General features: G+C 42.9%; 2 protein-coding genes across 5 annotated transcripts in view; both read right to left on the bottom strand.

Annotated features, from left to right (window-relative positions):
- Positions 1–305: 305 nt before the first annotated feature.
- rnf31 (ring finger protein 31) overlaps positions 306–15,631 on the bottom strand; it is a 58,717-nt gene continuing 43,391 nt past the window's right edge. For 2 of the 4 annotated variants that reach the window (XM_086272852.1, XM_086272851.1), the window contains exons 19-24: positions 11,413–11,525; positions 10,319–10,429; positions 8,957–9,005; positions 6,491–6,587; positions 4,112–4,277; positions 306–2,241 (exon numbers count right to left, since the gene is read on the bottom strand). In XM_086272852.1, coding sequence (XP_086128978.1) covers positions 2,191–2,241; positions 4,112–4,277; positions 6,491–6,587; positions 8,957–9,005; positions 10,319–10,429; positions 11,413–11,525 — 587 coding nt within the window. In that variant the 3' untranslated portion in view covers positions 306–2,190. Of the gene's footprint in view, positions 2,242–4,111; positions 4,278–6,490; positions 6,588–8,832; positions 8,859–8,956; positions 9,006–10,318; positions 10,430–11,412; positions 11,526–15,631 lie in introns of those variants that run through there. The other 2 variants (XR_015126187.1, XR_015126188.1) reach the window with 2 other exon arrangements.
- Positions 4,284–6,484, bottom strand: LOC147309174 (uncharacterized). Its single transcript, XM_086272853.1, has one exon. It carries the CDS (start codon positions 5,358–5,360, stop codon positions 4,440–4,442), a length of 921 nt encoding a protein of 306 aa, XP_086128979.1. The 5' UTR covers positions 5,361–6,484; the 3' UTR covers positions 4,284–4,439.

Below are 15,631 nucleotides of genomic sequence, written 5' to 3'. Positions count from 1 at the left end.
ATGTTACAGAACATGTTTTTAGCATGAATGAAAATGATAACGATTCTTCTGATCACTGTTTCCGAACTGGATTTGTTGTAAAATCACATAAATACAGGCTCTGCATAATTTGCAGATTGTCAAATTTTATTTCCATTCACGGCAATATTTAATACGGTTCCTCGAATGTCCTGCTTAGAGTCATGTCTGTGACTGTTGCTACGCACCACATCATATTGTATATGTTGTATGGTTCATCTGCTTCGTGTGTAGATTAACCAGATGATCAGCATAAACATTACCAAACTGTATAAAAAGGGTATCAGTCATGTTATGAATGCTTTATTAGACACAGTACATGACACAGAATACACTTTCACAGGGACTTATGTTCTTGCTTATTACAAACGGCAGCTTTTAAACTCTCAGTATGTTATTCATTTGGTCAAACCATTATCTGTCTGTCAAGTGTAAGCATTCTGATTTTTACATGCAACCTACCACTCTCAAATGGCCAGTAAAAACAAGTGGAAATGTAGCATTTTATAAGAAAGGAAATAAAAGATGAATTTTTATGTATCAATAGAACTTGTTTACTTTCTGCAGTAACAGCCTTTGCAAAACATGCAGTCACCTGTGGATTCTGAGTTTACAATCCTTCATTTGTTTTCATCCCTGCAGAGTGGACAACTTTTATTCTCTTGGCTCTTAACTTACTTAAGATTAATTAGGTTAACTTACTTAATCACTAAGTAAGCTCTTATGTGAGCTTACGTAGTGATGCAAGCACTTATAATTTCAATAAGATGTTAATTTGCTCCAATCAAATCCAATGTTACAGTCAAGCTGATTTCAATACATCTTTCAATAAACTTTGGTAACGTAGTAAAACAAAAAAAATATATCGCTACCTTAGTGATTCATTTGCTGCTGAAGCCAATTGAAAATAAAAGTATTTGCCCTTGTATTCACATCTGTGTATTATATAAGTAAGGCTACGTCTCACAGCTGGGGAGTGAAACAGCGAGTTTGAGAAAAGAGGAAAGTTTTGTTTTATTTGGTTGGCACAATAAAAAGATCCAGCCGAAATACTGGCTGTTCATTTGAGGAAAAAAGAAGCAAAGCCTCAGTGTACAGTACTGTGTAAACGTCTCAAAGCAACTCTCACTTCTTTGAATTTTGCGAGGAAAATGGGAGCAAGTGCAGTGATTTTTGAAACGTATTGAAACACACATGGAAGCCAAAAACAACGTCTGTACAATTCTAAAGTCCAAAAGCTGAAACGCGGCTTTTGGAACTAAACTCTGTTGATATTCACTACTGTACCTCCCTGATATCCTTCGTCCATATTGATGATGATTTAAGATCTGTTGCCACTCATTTCAGTCCGGTTCTTGTGTAGTTCGGCCTTTTCTCTGTTTCCCTTCCTTAAGAGAAACAAATCACGTAAATCACTCAGTTCCTGTGTCGGAGCTTTGACAGATTTTTCTTCCTTTTTTAGGACGTGATTTGTAGATGTTGTTTATCTGCTGTAGACAGTTTTTTGTAATTCCCTCGGCCATGATGCTGTTCTTTAGCAATCACCTTGTTGGTACAGAAATATTATTCTATGCCTGTCAAAATGTGATATCTTTGGCATTTTTCACAGACATACCTAAAGAAGGGGAAACACACTGTGTTTTTGGAAGGCTGCAAGTGTGCCTACAAATATGATTTAAAATTGATTTCTTTGTGACGTAGTTTGATATGTGAGGACACATCACTGGTTCATCTCTTGAGTTAGGAGCATTTTTTATGCTTGAATGAGTTATAGGTCAGTGTTACATAACTGTAAGTGAAAAGCAGGCAACATCCAAACTTCGAAAAAACTTGAGAAAACCTGAAGAACTATTGCTCAAGAAAGTCTCTCTGCGGAAGAAAAATGTAAAGAAATGTTGTTGCTCAACAGTTTTACACAAAAGAACATTCAGCTGATTTAAATGATTTAGTCAGAGCTTGTCTCATGTTCCAGCTCACATACGTTGATTTTGAAATGTGGTTTTCTGACAAAGTCAAACTATTTATTTACACTATCACAGAGGTATAAGTGAACACTAATACATTGTCCACCTGAAAAACAGGGATCTTCTGGATCATCTTGTCTTGTTGCTGAGTTTTAAGTTGAACGGTTAATGTAGTTACAAATGATATAAAACAGGAACTGAGCATCCTCTACTTCTTTCGTGGCACCTTATCACCGAGCGGTACTTCATCCATCAGTTTCTGAAAAGACACCACAACGGTGATTTTAACATACCTTATAGTCATGCAGATGGCCAAAACACAAAATACATTCTGGTGAAGCAAAGATGCTCTATGAAACACACAAAATGTCTTTAGAGTCAGTATTCAGTAGGGATGGGTACCGGTATCCGGTGCCACGATGGCACCGGTTCTGACATAAACGGTAGTAACCAGACCGAAAAGCAGCGCACATTTCGGTACTTTTTTTTGGTGCTTTTTTTCCTGAGCTGTGATACACTTCTAGCCAATCATTTTACGTTTCCGAGGATAGTAGGCGGGCCCAGGTACGTACGTTCTTTTAGAGCAGAGCTACAGATTAAAAATGTCCAAGGCGAAGCGGTCAAAGTCTGGTCTTGATATTTGATAGCTTGCTGCGAGACCTCACACCGAGCACATCTACTGCGGGTGTGGTGCCTGTTATCGGACCCGGAGCAACATCCCCCAAAAACCCGAAGAGGAGAGTCCTGGCCCCTAGCCCTGCCAGTGTAGCAGAAATGATGAGGATGATGATGCAGCAGCAGCCGTTCTTCTCTGCGTGAGTAGCTTAATGTTGTTCGTGTGTAATTTACGTTGAGTAGGCTAACCACGTTATTACATTAATGCATGTAAGGTGAACTAGCAAACATCATCATAGCTACATGCGGCTGTCCTCTTGTTTGATGGCAGATACTCCCTTCACCCTGGACAAAAAGGCTAAAATGACCAAAGAAAAAGAGGGAAACAGCTAAACATGAGAGGTTTTTGGACAAAGTTTGTGTTTTTTCCATTGTTTAAGCACTGCTTCCAGCCAAGAGTGATACCATATATGCCCCATAGCTGCAGAAAAGGCTAACATTGTTATCTTTTTACAAAAAACAGCTGAACATGAGAGGTTTTTGGACCAATTTTGTGTTCTCCATTCTTTAAGCACCGGTTTGAGCACCGGCACCGTTTCAAAAGTGCCGGTTTGGCACCGTTATCGGATAAAACCTAAACGATACCCATCCCCAGTATTCAATGTAGGTAATAAAAATACAAAATCATATTTCTGGGGCTACAGCTGCTGTGAGACAAAGCTCAATAAGCCAATTAAAGATTCATTCTCTGGCCAGCGTCTGTACCAGACACAAAAAAACATACTGTATAAAAACCAATACAATACACACGGATGACATAAGTACAGCAGCATCAATAATATGATGAGTGTGGATGCAAGTGTTACGGCTATATAAACAAAACACAACAAAACCAACCACGCTCACGCCTGCTTATGAAAACTAAAACAGAATATTTAGACCAAAACCTTTCAAATAACACCCAGCCTACTTCTAACTGGTGTGTCATCTTTTGGAACCCACCACTCAGTTAACAGGGAACAGGGAGAGGGGAAAGCTCACTGTGCTACTTATACAACCACTTCCTCATTAACTCGATGTCATTCATTTTTTCATTTAATTTTGGGTATTAAATTTTACCATTAACTGTGAAGGGTCCCCATTTCTGCCTGAACTCTGAGGTGGTTAATGAAAATATTCTACCAGTTGGTGTTTGCATGCTGGTGGTAGAAGTCTAACAGGGCAGTCTTACATGTCCCAAGTTGCTCAGTTAGGTTAGGATGAACTTTGCAGACTTGCTTTTTGTGAAACCAATTCTACATCTTTATGGTTAACGTGGCCGCTGCGGTCAGGATAAAAATGTTTTATATTGTAAAGGTGATAAGTTATTTACAGTGACCATTCCCAGAAACCAATGGACCTAAACAATAGCAGAATAACGATCCACATCTGAACTAAAGATGGCCAGCATAGCAATGAAATGAAATGATGAACTTATGTTCAGCAGTGAAATGTATATAGGTAATGATCCTCACCTCAAGAAGCCTGGTGTAGTAGGTGAAGGTGTCCTCCCCATCCCTGTGGGTGTCCTCTACCTTGTACCTCCTGCAGGCCAGCAGCAGCTCGTTTGAGCTGTAGAGCGGTGCTGGGTCAATGGAGTGGCTATTGATCAGGCTCACCAAGTACTCCCGGTAATGCTTCCTAGAAACCAGCACACCACCAAAAAATTATTTATATATCAAGTGATATCAATGATCAATGAGTCTTAAATAGGGATTAAAAAAAATATGCCAAAGCCAACCAGAGTTGCTCATTTTGTGTGAATACATATATAAAAATTCCCCTCTCGCCCCTGCGGGCGGTTTATCCTTCAAGCTCGGGTCCTCTGGGAGCTTGAGGGTCCTGCAGTATCTTAGCTGTTCCCAGGACTGCGCTCTTCTGGACAGAGATCTCCGATGTTATTCCCGGGATCTGCTGGAGCCACTCGCCTAGCTTGGGAGTCACCGCACCTAGTGCTCCGATTACCACGGGGACCACCGTTACCTTCACCCTCCACATCCTCTCGAGCTCTTCTCTGAGCCCTTGGTATTTCTCCAGCTTCTTGTGTTCCTTCTTCCTGATATTGCTGTCATTCAGAACCGCTACATCGATCACTACGGCCGTCTGCTTCTGTTTGTCTACCACCACTATGTCCGGTTGGTTAGCCACCACCATTTTGTCCGTCTGTATCTGGAAGTCCCACAGGATCTTAGCTCGGTCATTCTCCACCACCCTTGGGGGCATCTCCCATTTTGACCTCGGGACTTCCAGGTTATACTCGGCACAGATGTTCCTGTACACTATGCCGGCCACTTGGTTATGGCGTTCCATGTATGCCTTGCCTGCTAGCATCTTGCACCCTGCTGTTATGTGCTGGATTGTCTCTGGGGCATCTTTACACAGCCTGCACCTGGGGTCTTGCCTGGTGTGATAGACCCCAGCCTCTATGGATCTTGTGCTCAGAGCTTGTTCTTGTGCTGCCATGATTAGTGCCTCTGTGCTGTCTTTCAGTCCAGCTTTGTCCAGCCACTGGTAGGATTTATGGATATCAGCCATTTCTTCTATCTGGACATACCATACAAGGGCCTGTACTTCCATGATGGTTACTCTTGTTGCTCCTCTGATGTACTTATTGGTTGTTTCATCCTGGACAGGGATTCTGACACTCACTAGTCCTTGGGCTCCTTCGTTGTGATTAGCATACAGTCTCAGGGTGCGGGACTTGGGGTGAAACCCTCCATGCATGATAAGGGCTTCCTTGTTTTGATGTCAGTGGCTTCTATCTCCTCCTTTGACCAGCATTATCCCAGCAGGGTATGTGATGACAGGCAGGGCGTAGGTGTTGACTGCCCAGATCTTGTTCTTCCCATTACGCTGACTCCTCAGGACTCACCCTACTCTCTGCAGGTATTCAGTGGTTGCAGCTTACCTGGTGGCCTCTTCATGGTTCCAATCTGCCTGTGAGATTTCTAGGTACTTGCAGCTGTTCACAGTATCTGCAGTGTTGCCTTCTGGTAGTAAAATCATTGTCTTGATGTCAGTGGCTTCCATCTATCTATTCTTTTTTATTTTTCATTCACTATTAGCATACAGCTTGTTGCCATCCATGTAGAGGAGGTTGCTGACGATTGCCTCATTTCGTAGTCAGTCTCCCTAGCATGTTATGTAGAGGAATTCACCAAGGGGGTTCAGGGCTATGCAGAATAGCAGTGAGGACAGGGCATCTCCTTGGTAGATCCCACAATTGATGGTGACCTGCGCAATCGGCTCGAAGTTGGCCTCTAGTGTTGTTTAACACATCCCCAACAAATTCCTGATTCAGGGATTCAGGATCGATGTGTGATGCATTGAGTAACAGGCTTTCTTGTGGTCATTCCAGGCAGTGCAGAGGTTGGTCAGTCGAGTCTTATAGTCTTGGGTGACTGCTCTATCTACCAGGAGCTGGTGTTTTGATGTCATCAAGTGCTTGCTCATTGGGGGTTATGTGATTTTTGGGATTTCTTTTTAACTGTAAGGTCTTTAACTTACAATGTAAACCGCATTGAGGCAAACGATTTAGCACTATAAAAATAAAATGGAACTTAACTGAATCATTTTTATGCATGGTTTAACAAGAGCAGTTCAAGTATTCTGGGACACAGACAGAGGACAAAGAACTGTGAATTACTTTAATTATCAATTCCCTTATTTCTGTTTGTGTTCAAAAAGTTTTTAGCACACTTTTTTTTAAACTATAGTGTTTTGAAGCCATTTGAAGCAACCAACAAGGGTCACACAAGATTAAAGACAAGTGCTCCTTATGGACTGCCAGAGACTCTGGGATCTAAGGAACATATTACAAGCAAAGCAAATACTACTCATTAAAAGCTCCATACTCGCAGAGTCCAGCATGTCCAGGTTGGGTCTGAGCTCCACAGGCTGCATCTGACTGCTGCCCGCCCTCATCTTTTTGCTCTATTACTCCACACAGATCTAAAAGGAAGAGAGGTACCCATTTAAAAATATAGAAAAACATCTGTGAAAATCAATACAAAAAATTCCTTAATTGAAAAATTCATTATAATATTCAGAACTCCATTAATTCAGCCAGGTTTCTTCCTGTTAAAAGGGAGTTTTTCCTTCCCACTGTCACCAAGTGCTCGCTCATTTGGAATCATATGATTGTTGGGGTTTTGTTTTCTTTGTATTATTGTAGGGTCTTTACCTTACAATATAAAGTGCCTTGAAACAACAACCGTTGATTTGATTTGGGGCTGTATAAATAAAACTGAATTCAGATGTATTAGTATTAATTTGTATGAACATTTCCTAAGATAGCCAGTCATGGTGTCAAATCAACAACAACGTGTTACATTCTTTAAAAGAATGACTAAGCTAGCCAGGACAGAGTAGAGATTTATTTACTTGCTAAATCCTGTCCTGTCTGCCAGCTTTTTGATCTGAATGCACTGTTGTGGGTTTATCTGTTTATTTCTTCATTTCTATTCATCAAGACATAATAGAGTTACAGTTGTGACATTATAAGTGGTATACTGTATGATATCTAAGGCAGGACAGGCAGAAAAAAAGGGGGGGGGGGGGTTTGATAAAAGGATGGAGCATAAATACAAATGTTCGTGAGTGTGAACGAGAGAAAGAGCGAGAGCCCAAAGGCTGTCAGTCCCAGAGGGCCAGAAGTGACCGGCAACCAGCCCTGCTACGGGCCACCCACCCCCGTACAGTCCCAGGGCTCCAGGTGCCTAATAACCGCAGTATAATGAAACAGGTTACATTTTCAAGAACGCAAATATAAAAAGATTACCCTACAGAAAGCATGTCCCAGCGCCTAGAACAGGGGTGGGCAATCCCAGTCCACGAGGGCCGGTGTCCTGCAGGTTTTAGATGTGTCCATGATCCAACACAGCTGATTCAAATGGCTAAATTAGCTCCTCAACATGTCCTGAAGTTCTCCAGAGGCCTGGTAACGAACTAATCATGTGATTTCATTAAATTTAAAGTCTTAGCTGTCACCTATAGGCCAAAGCGTCCCAGCTGCAAACTTTTTTAAACTGGTAGAAGAAAAAGACATTTGATGAACCACATTTCTCTTTCTGTACAAAGAGGAACAGACAAATGTGGAGTAAGTTTGCCAGAAGTGGAACAAATCCAGTTTCTTTGCAATAAGAAAGGATTTACAGAGCCCACCAAATTCCCTAAAATACAAATGGTAAATGGCCTGTATTTAAAACACTGATTACTTGGATTTGACTTTTTCAAAAACATCTTATTTGCATTTCACCCTTAGTTACTATAACGACCCAAGGGTCCAGCGCACCCTGCCTGGGATAGAGTTACTGGGAGTGGATTGTGTGTCAGTCACAGGCACTGGTCCTGGCGCTCCGATCCAGGCTTCTGACACTGGTACTGGAATGTCACCTTGCTGGTGGGGACGGAGCCTTAGCTAGTGGGTGAGGTTAGGAACTACTTACTAGATATAGTCGGGCTCACCTCAAAGCATAGCTTGAGCCCTCGAACAAGCTTCCTGGAGAGGGGTTGGACTCTGTTCCCCTCTGGAGAACTCGCTGGAAAGATTACATTATCACAGTCTGCTGTCCCCATGACTCAAACCCAAATAAGTGATTGAAAATGGATGGATGGATGATGTGCATTTTGAGATACTGGTTTAAGTATTATCAAGCATCCCTGGTTCAAATATTCTAATCAAAGGTGGACGTTTGTCATTGGTTGAACACCCTAGAAAAGATACAAGGTTTCAGGCACTCTGTTTAATTCCCAGATGAAAAGCAGAGTTATTTAGATTAAACGTTATGCACTTCTCTACTTGAGTTATAGCACTTACAAGGTTTTCAGAAAACACTGGGATTCAGACGTTTTAGTAGACGCATGGTAGGAATTTTGAAATCTTAGTTGGGCGTCCATGCCGCCTGCTCAGCATCAGCCTTTTACAGCTGAGTAGTTTAAAACACAGAGTTAATCCAGCTACTTCTGTCAGCAGTCACATGGTTTATTTTACGAGTTTCAGTCAGAATTTATTCGAGCAGAGGAAAAGCACTCGTGAAGGTTACAATGATCTTTCAGTGGCCTCTGACAGTGGACTCAACTCTCTGATTCTCCTGTGCCTGCACCTCTTTCACCTCTGCTGTATTTAATCATCAGTAATGACTAAACTTGGGCTCTCTCCTATAGTGTGTCTTTCCCTGTGCTGTTTTCCACTTACTTGTGGGGCCGTTGAGTGTGTCCTCACTAATATGAATGCCATGGAGAAAATATTAGAAAGAGCACAACTCCACAGCATCATCAAAAGTATTGAAACAAAAACTTTGATGGAAGAAACAGCCTACCTGTCTGAGTTCCAGGAGGAGGTTCAGTGTTGAAAGCAACTCCGTTATTCTGTCACGAAGATAAGATATGATGAGACGTAAAACAGGCACTGACCAGATAAACACATGAAAAAGAACGAAGGGTCTTTAGGATGACAGCAAAAACACAGAAGAGACAAAACGAAACGAGTAACGGCTCTAAACACGCTAACATCTCTGTCACATGACCCTGTGTTTTGAGTTTCTTGTGTTTTTATGTCATTTTGTGTTATGGTTTAACCCTTTAAGACCTACCATAGAACCAAGTCCGCCAGAGCTTATATTATATTTTTACATACTGTGGAGCCATTTTTGGGAGCATTTCAAGTTGCTATACATCAATACAACTGTTATAGCCCATATTTTAATAATATGTATTCATTAAGTGCATAGTAATTACATTTATTGCAAAAAAGTGCAATAAACTACAAAAAATTTAAAATCGTTTTTGTTTTTTTAAACATATATTTGTAGTTAGAGAAATTTAAGAGGCTCATCCCTCAAAACTGTAAATACAAAAAAGTTGCACAAAATAGTTTCCACAGGAAATTTATTTTGAGTGTCTTCATAGTTTTATTTTTGAAATACACCAATTTTTATACACTGCAGGAAAAACAAAAATAAATATTATGATGCAAATTTGCAAAAAAGCAGCATCTGCATCAAAATAAACTATTTCCAGCAGTGCAATATGAGTCCTCAGCATCCCAGAAACGACACAGAAAGTCATAAAGTCAAAGATAACTTTTAAAAACACCAGTATAGGCTCATGAAGCCCTGATGGTAAAAAACTACATTTCTGCAAAATGACATCACTTCCGGTTTCGGGCAGGTCATGGCGGACATGTGATAGTTCACACTGACGTCTATTCCAATGTAGGAAGTGTTATGAACAGCTGATCAGATCGGCAAAGCGTGTTTCTGGAATATTATGTTTTTGTTCCTGCAAGAGCTTTTTATGCAGTTTTTGCAAAGCTTTATGTGGAAGGAAACTGTGACCGAGGACAAGCTGATGGCATCAGATGTAAGTACAACTCCTCCGGTTTCATATGCAAAACAAATTATTGCGCTAGCTTACGTGGTTGCAGTGCTACCAGGATTTAAAAATAGTTACGTAAAACAGAGCGTGCCCGCTCTGACCGGCTTTAAAGGGTTAAGGTTCATTTTGTAGTCCTGAGTTTATTCTATGTTAGCTTTTTGCACATTTAGGCTCCCCTTGTGTCTTTGTCCTCTGTGTCCTCTCTGTGTCTGTGTTTATGTGTGTTTGTGTGTCCTTGTCTCTTGTTTCCCTCTTCTCTTCCCATCCTTGTGTGTCATTCCACAGTTACATGTATGTGTGTTTACCTGGAGCAAAGCCTGCAGCCTGGATGGTTCCCAGTCTCTCAGATAGAAGAGACAGTCTCTAGGATGATGGGCATGCAGTCCAGACACCGTGCACTGGTCCACTGCACAGGTCTGATGGGAAACAAAAGAGAAAACGACAGCCATTTTTATTTTTCCCCTCAGTCTGCTCACGTAACACTGAAATTAATAAAAATTAAAAAACAAAAGGAAACTGTGACCCTTCACTAAACACTAATAGTGTTTTTAAAAGACAGGACATAAAAATGTGCAACTGAACTTCACACGTGTCATCATTTCGTCCACTTTCCCAGATGAAATACACGCAAAACTAAATTGTAATGAATGCATCAATGCTGGTTTCTGTTTACTGGAAAGATGTTGATGAACTTTTGCACCAAACACCAATGAATTGAACAAACACCGCAGCTGCCAACAGCTGTTTTGAATGTCTCATGTGAAACAGCCAAAAACAAGAAAACAAATCTGTGTGCTGCATTCGTGTCATCAGTGAATTTATGTCGGAGAGCCTTTTCCAAAGCTGCTGAGGTCAAAGGTTGCACCTTCAGAACAAGAAATGCTGTGGCCCAGATCAAACATGAGGATCAGTGCCTCGTCTGCAGCGTTATGAAGTGCTTACTTTTGTTTCAGTCACTCAAGATTTCACACAAAACAAATCAAAAACAGTGTTTTAATGATCACATGCTGCTCTCCTTTTTTAGGGATAAAAAATCAATCTAAGAGAAAATTGCCAAAGTTGTACACGTGTTTTCACTACCCACAGTCTGTGTGAAATAATCAGATGTGGACTGGTTCTTTTTCTACTTCACCTGAGGACTCAAAGTGCTCTATAGAACTGGCCTAATTCACCCACTTACACTCTAATGTGTACATCGGAGAGCAGCGGGGTTAGTACCTTGCAGAAGGGCACTTGCATGCAGACTGTTGCAGCCAGGGACTAAACCACCAGCCTGAGCATTAGTAGATGACTACTCCACACCTCTCTGTCACACATGTATCCTAGGTAGAGTATCACATGGCTCAAATGACTCCTTGGAAAATGACACCATGAAGAGGACTGTATGTGACAGACTTACAGTGTGGAAAGGGTTGTTGCAGCCACTGCAGAACTGGTAACGACACTGTGAGCAGCAGAAATGCATGCAGCCTCCTTTAGACAGCGCATACTGAAAGCGACAGTTAGGACAAGCTAGAAGGAGGGAGGAAGGAGAGGACACACAGGTAGCATTACATTCAAGAAAACCATTTTAGTCTGATGTACTTTCAACACCTTTCCTGACATAAATGAGTTAACTTTACTTATATATACTTGTTACACAGTTAATGTCATGGATCTCAGCACTCGATGACCTTGCTCTGTAAGTTTATATGGCTGAGCTGCTTTGGCTCCTAAACGCTTTCATTTTGTAATAATAGCACTTAAAGCTGATTGTGGAATATTCAGGAGGGAAGACTTTCACCAGCTGACTTGTTTCAGCAGTGGCATCATGTTACAGCATCACACTCAAATTCAGGGAGCTCTTTAGAATAACACAAAGGCAAACTGCATGTCTAGGTGTCATATACCTGTGGCAACAGACTGAGCACACCTGAATTCAAACAGAGGTGCGGCCCAATACCTTTGTTCATATACTGTAACCTTACTCGGTTACACAGCATGGACAGGAGGATAACAACGCATGCATAAATGTGCATGTTTGTGTACTTACACCACAGACCTGTCTGAAACATACATAGACATCATGAGACATAGTTTGCAGAGCAGCAACACAACACAGAGTGCATTATGGGCTGTTCATGGGGCGATCGTGGCTCAAGAGCTGGGAGTTCGCCTTGTAATCGGAAGGTTGCTGGTTCGAGCCCCGGCTTGGACAGTCTCGGTCGTTGTGTCCTTGGGCAAGACACTTCACCCGTTGCCTACTGGTGGTGGTCAGAGGGCCTGGTGGCGCCAGTGTCCGGCAGCCTCGCCTCTGTCAGTGCGCCCCAGGGTGGCTGTGGCTACAATGTAGCTGCCATCACCAGTGTGTGAATGTGTGCGTGAATGGATGGATGACTGGATATGTAAAGCGCTTTGGGGTCCTTAGGGACTAGTAAAGCGCTATATAAATACAGGCCATTTACCATTTACCATAATGCTAAGACAGAGATATGCTCAGCTCTGTAAGTGTTTGGTTTCAGATTTGTACGTCCCACAGAAAGCTTCTCATGGTGGGTTTTTTTGGCCATGGATGAAACAAACTTCACGATGAGTGAAAACAAATGAATATCATATGAAACTGCATTTTATTTTTTCAATACAACATCCTATGACATCACAATGATGCGCCACCGTGACAGGCTCATGTCATCATATAGTAGTTATGATGCTTTAATGATAAAACGTTAAAGTTTGCTCTTGTTTTCCACTTTTATCAGAAAAATTACTGGCAGAAGCCAGGACTAAACACTGAAGTTCACACATGGCATCAATTTGAAAGACTTGAGCTGAGTGTGGTAGCAGGGTTTCGTTTGTGGCTGCACTGCAGCCAGCCCGGAAACACAAAAGATACAGCAAAAGAAGTGTTTGTGACCACCCCTGTGTTGTGTTGTGTTAACCAGCAGCACAAAGCTTGCCATAGTGGCGCTATCAACTACATGATGAGAGATGTTGGACCCACAGCATGTGCAGCCAGTCCAGGCATCGCTGTGAGGTGTGTCAAAGCTACGTAGAGCCATGGCAGTGACTGAGGGCAGAGTCAGGGCTGCGGGTCTCTCCCCTGCCCTCTGGGGAGGCCCAGACAGCAATGCTGAGCCTGCTGTTGCCCTCGTGGGGAGAGTTTGGGAACATCTGCTCCACAAGATCACCGCCGCCGGTTCAAGGGCTGTCAGATGGAGGCAAAGGATCACACGTTTGCCTACGCTTGGAGGCTCCGTGTCATGGCAGCCAGGTAGCTGCAGTCAAACCCTGGGAAGGAGGAAAAGGTGGCTGCTGGAGTTTGTCGTCAAGAACCAACTCATTGAGAAGACAGCAGAATGGGTCCTCGGCCATCGGCCAGGGAGCCTTGATGCAGCAGTGACTTTGGTGGACAACCAACTACTACGGTGGATGGAGGACCCTGGGTGGATACAGTCGTCGGTGGGGAATCTGCCTGTGCCGGCCCCGAGGAGAAGAATCCTCGGCTCTCCTCCAGCACCACCAACTGTTGCGCCCCACAGAAACTCCCTACTGACCTGTTCTCCTCTGCTTCCCCTCTGCAGGTCCTGGGAGCTACAGGCACTGGACCCATCTCACAGGAAGTCACACAGACGACAGGGCAGGAGTGCTGGTGCGGGCATCCACACGGAGTGCCCACTGATGGAGGTGGGACAGGTTTTCCGTGTCACTGGCCTCCCAGCACCTTCCCCTGGCCTGGGAGTGACGTACAACGTTCCAGTAAGGCACCAAAGGGCTGTACACCAGGCTATGGTGGACTCAGGCTGCATGCAGACCTTGGTCTACCAAACTCTGGTTTGACTCTGGGCGTTGTTGGAGAAAGAGTGGGTTTAGATCCCGTGTGTGCAGCCATAGTGCCCGTTGAAATTAGGTACAAGGGCAAAAAGCATGGAGTCAAACCTGCTGTTAGCTCATGCCTGAATCTTGGGGGGTGGGGGCTATGATTTCTGGCTTAGTTCAGTGGGTTCAGGGGTGGGAGGCTGGGTAATGTAGCTCCCATCCATCCATCCATTTTACACACCAAAGTGTTCCCAGGCCACCCGAGAGATATAATCTCTCCATTGTGTCCTGAGTTTGCCCTGGGGCCCCACTGAGACATGCCACGAGGAGTCATCCTTGTCAGATGCCACTACCACCTCGACTGCCTCAGCTCTGGCCAGTTGGTTAATTATGCCTCCCCTTTCCTTAAGATATGTAGTATGCAGTGGTCCCAGCATACTACATATTTTAACTAGGGGTGCAACGATACACAAACTTCACGGTTCGGTTCGGTTCGATACTTTGGTGTCATGGTTCGATATTTTTTTCAATACAAAAAAAAAATGTTCATGCCTTTTTAATTTGTAATTTATTAAAATTATAAATATATATTTTAACTCAAAAGTACAGTTTTTAAATTTAATGTTGCTGAAACAACAAAGTAATAAAAAAAATAAATCTAAGATCGAGAAATCACTCATCTTTGGAAAAGAGAGTTTATTACAGAGAAATGGCTCTTTCCAAAATAAAAGCTGTACTATACGCTTCTTCTGGGCTATATTCTCAGCAGCATATTAAACATATCAGGTCCCCATAAGGAGAATCCTGTGCTAACGGCTGTCTAAATGACTCGGGTAAAGTTTGTAGCATGCGTGCTTGTTGTTTTTGTCTGCTTCCACTTGTCTTTGCACTAGGGTGATGTCGGAGTAAATGTGCAGTCATATTCGTTGTGTTCCCACTAGTGCTGTCAGCGTTAATCTGAAATGACGTTAACGCCACAACACGGCAAATCTCCGTTAACGAGCTACCGCGGATCGCCCCGTGCGTGGGGCTGGACGGCCAACACGTTAACGAGCTAACTGCGCTAACGCACTAGTTCCCACCCATGTAATTGAGCATTGCATGGCACATCCAACATACTGTTTTACTTTTGACCTTCAGGGTCATGCTTCACATGAAGACCAAATTAGTTCCAAACGCCAGATCTGAATGAGGGTGGGGGAGGTTCAGTTTGCTATGTTGCTACGAGCTTAGCTTCTGTCTTGCTAGCTTGCGCTGTGCTCAGTGGATCTGCGCTCGACAGTGCAGCCTAGGCGGATAAGTCGAACGCAGATCCACTGAGCTCTCAACACAGACAGCATCGTCAGAAGAAAAGTTGATAAAATAAATTAAACATTTTGTATTGTTCGATACATATGCGTACCGAACCGAAAGCACTGCATCGAACAGTTCAATATCGATACGAGTATCGTTGCACCCCTAATCTTGACCTCTTAAGTACCAACACCCCCAGATACGGGGGCAAAAGCGAGGAGATCGCATTTAGGGTTAGGCATGTATGCTTAAGAGGTTAAGGACAGTCCAGTCAGAGGACTGGAAGTGACAGCTGAAATAACTGGAAACACAAACGCAACAAGCTGACCGCCCCCGTGTTGTGTCGTGTCAGGTGAACCAGCAGCAAATTTTTAGAAAACTTGACCTCTGCCCTTAACCTTAAGGTTGAGGTAACCAGAATTGTCTTGCCTCATTTTCAAGTTATCACATTCACAAACTTGGCTGCCCATGCATCACAGGACTTTAGTGAAGAGGACTCCATGGGTTACGTTTACACAACTAATCAGAGT

Source organism: Aulonocara sp. 'chitande type north' Nkhata Bay, linkage group LG18 (assembly GCF_057382095.1).
Source record: "Aulonocara sp. 'chitande type north' Nkhata Bay isolate Kocher_YH1m ecotype deep benthic linkage group LG18, A_spYH_male_GT1.1, whole genome shotgun sequence".
Classification (NCBI taxonomy): domain Eukaryota; kingdom Metazoa; phylum Chordata; class Actinopteri; order Cichliformes; family Cichlidae; genus Aulonocara; species Aulonocara sp. 'chitande type north' Nkhata Bay.
The sequence above is the reverse complement of the archived record's forward strand: the minus strand, read 5'-3'. Positions and strand labels throughout refer to the sequence as shown.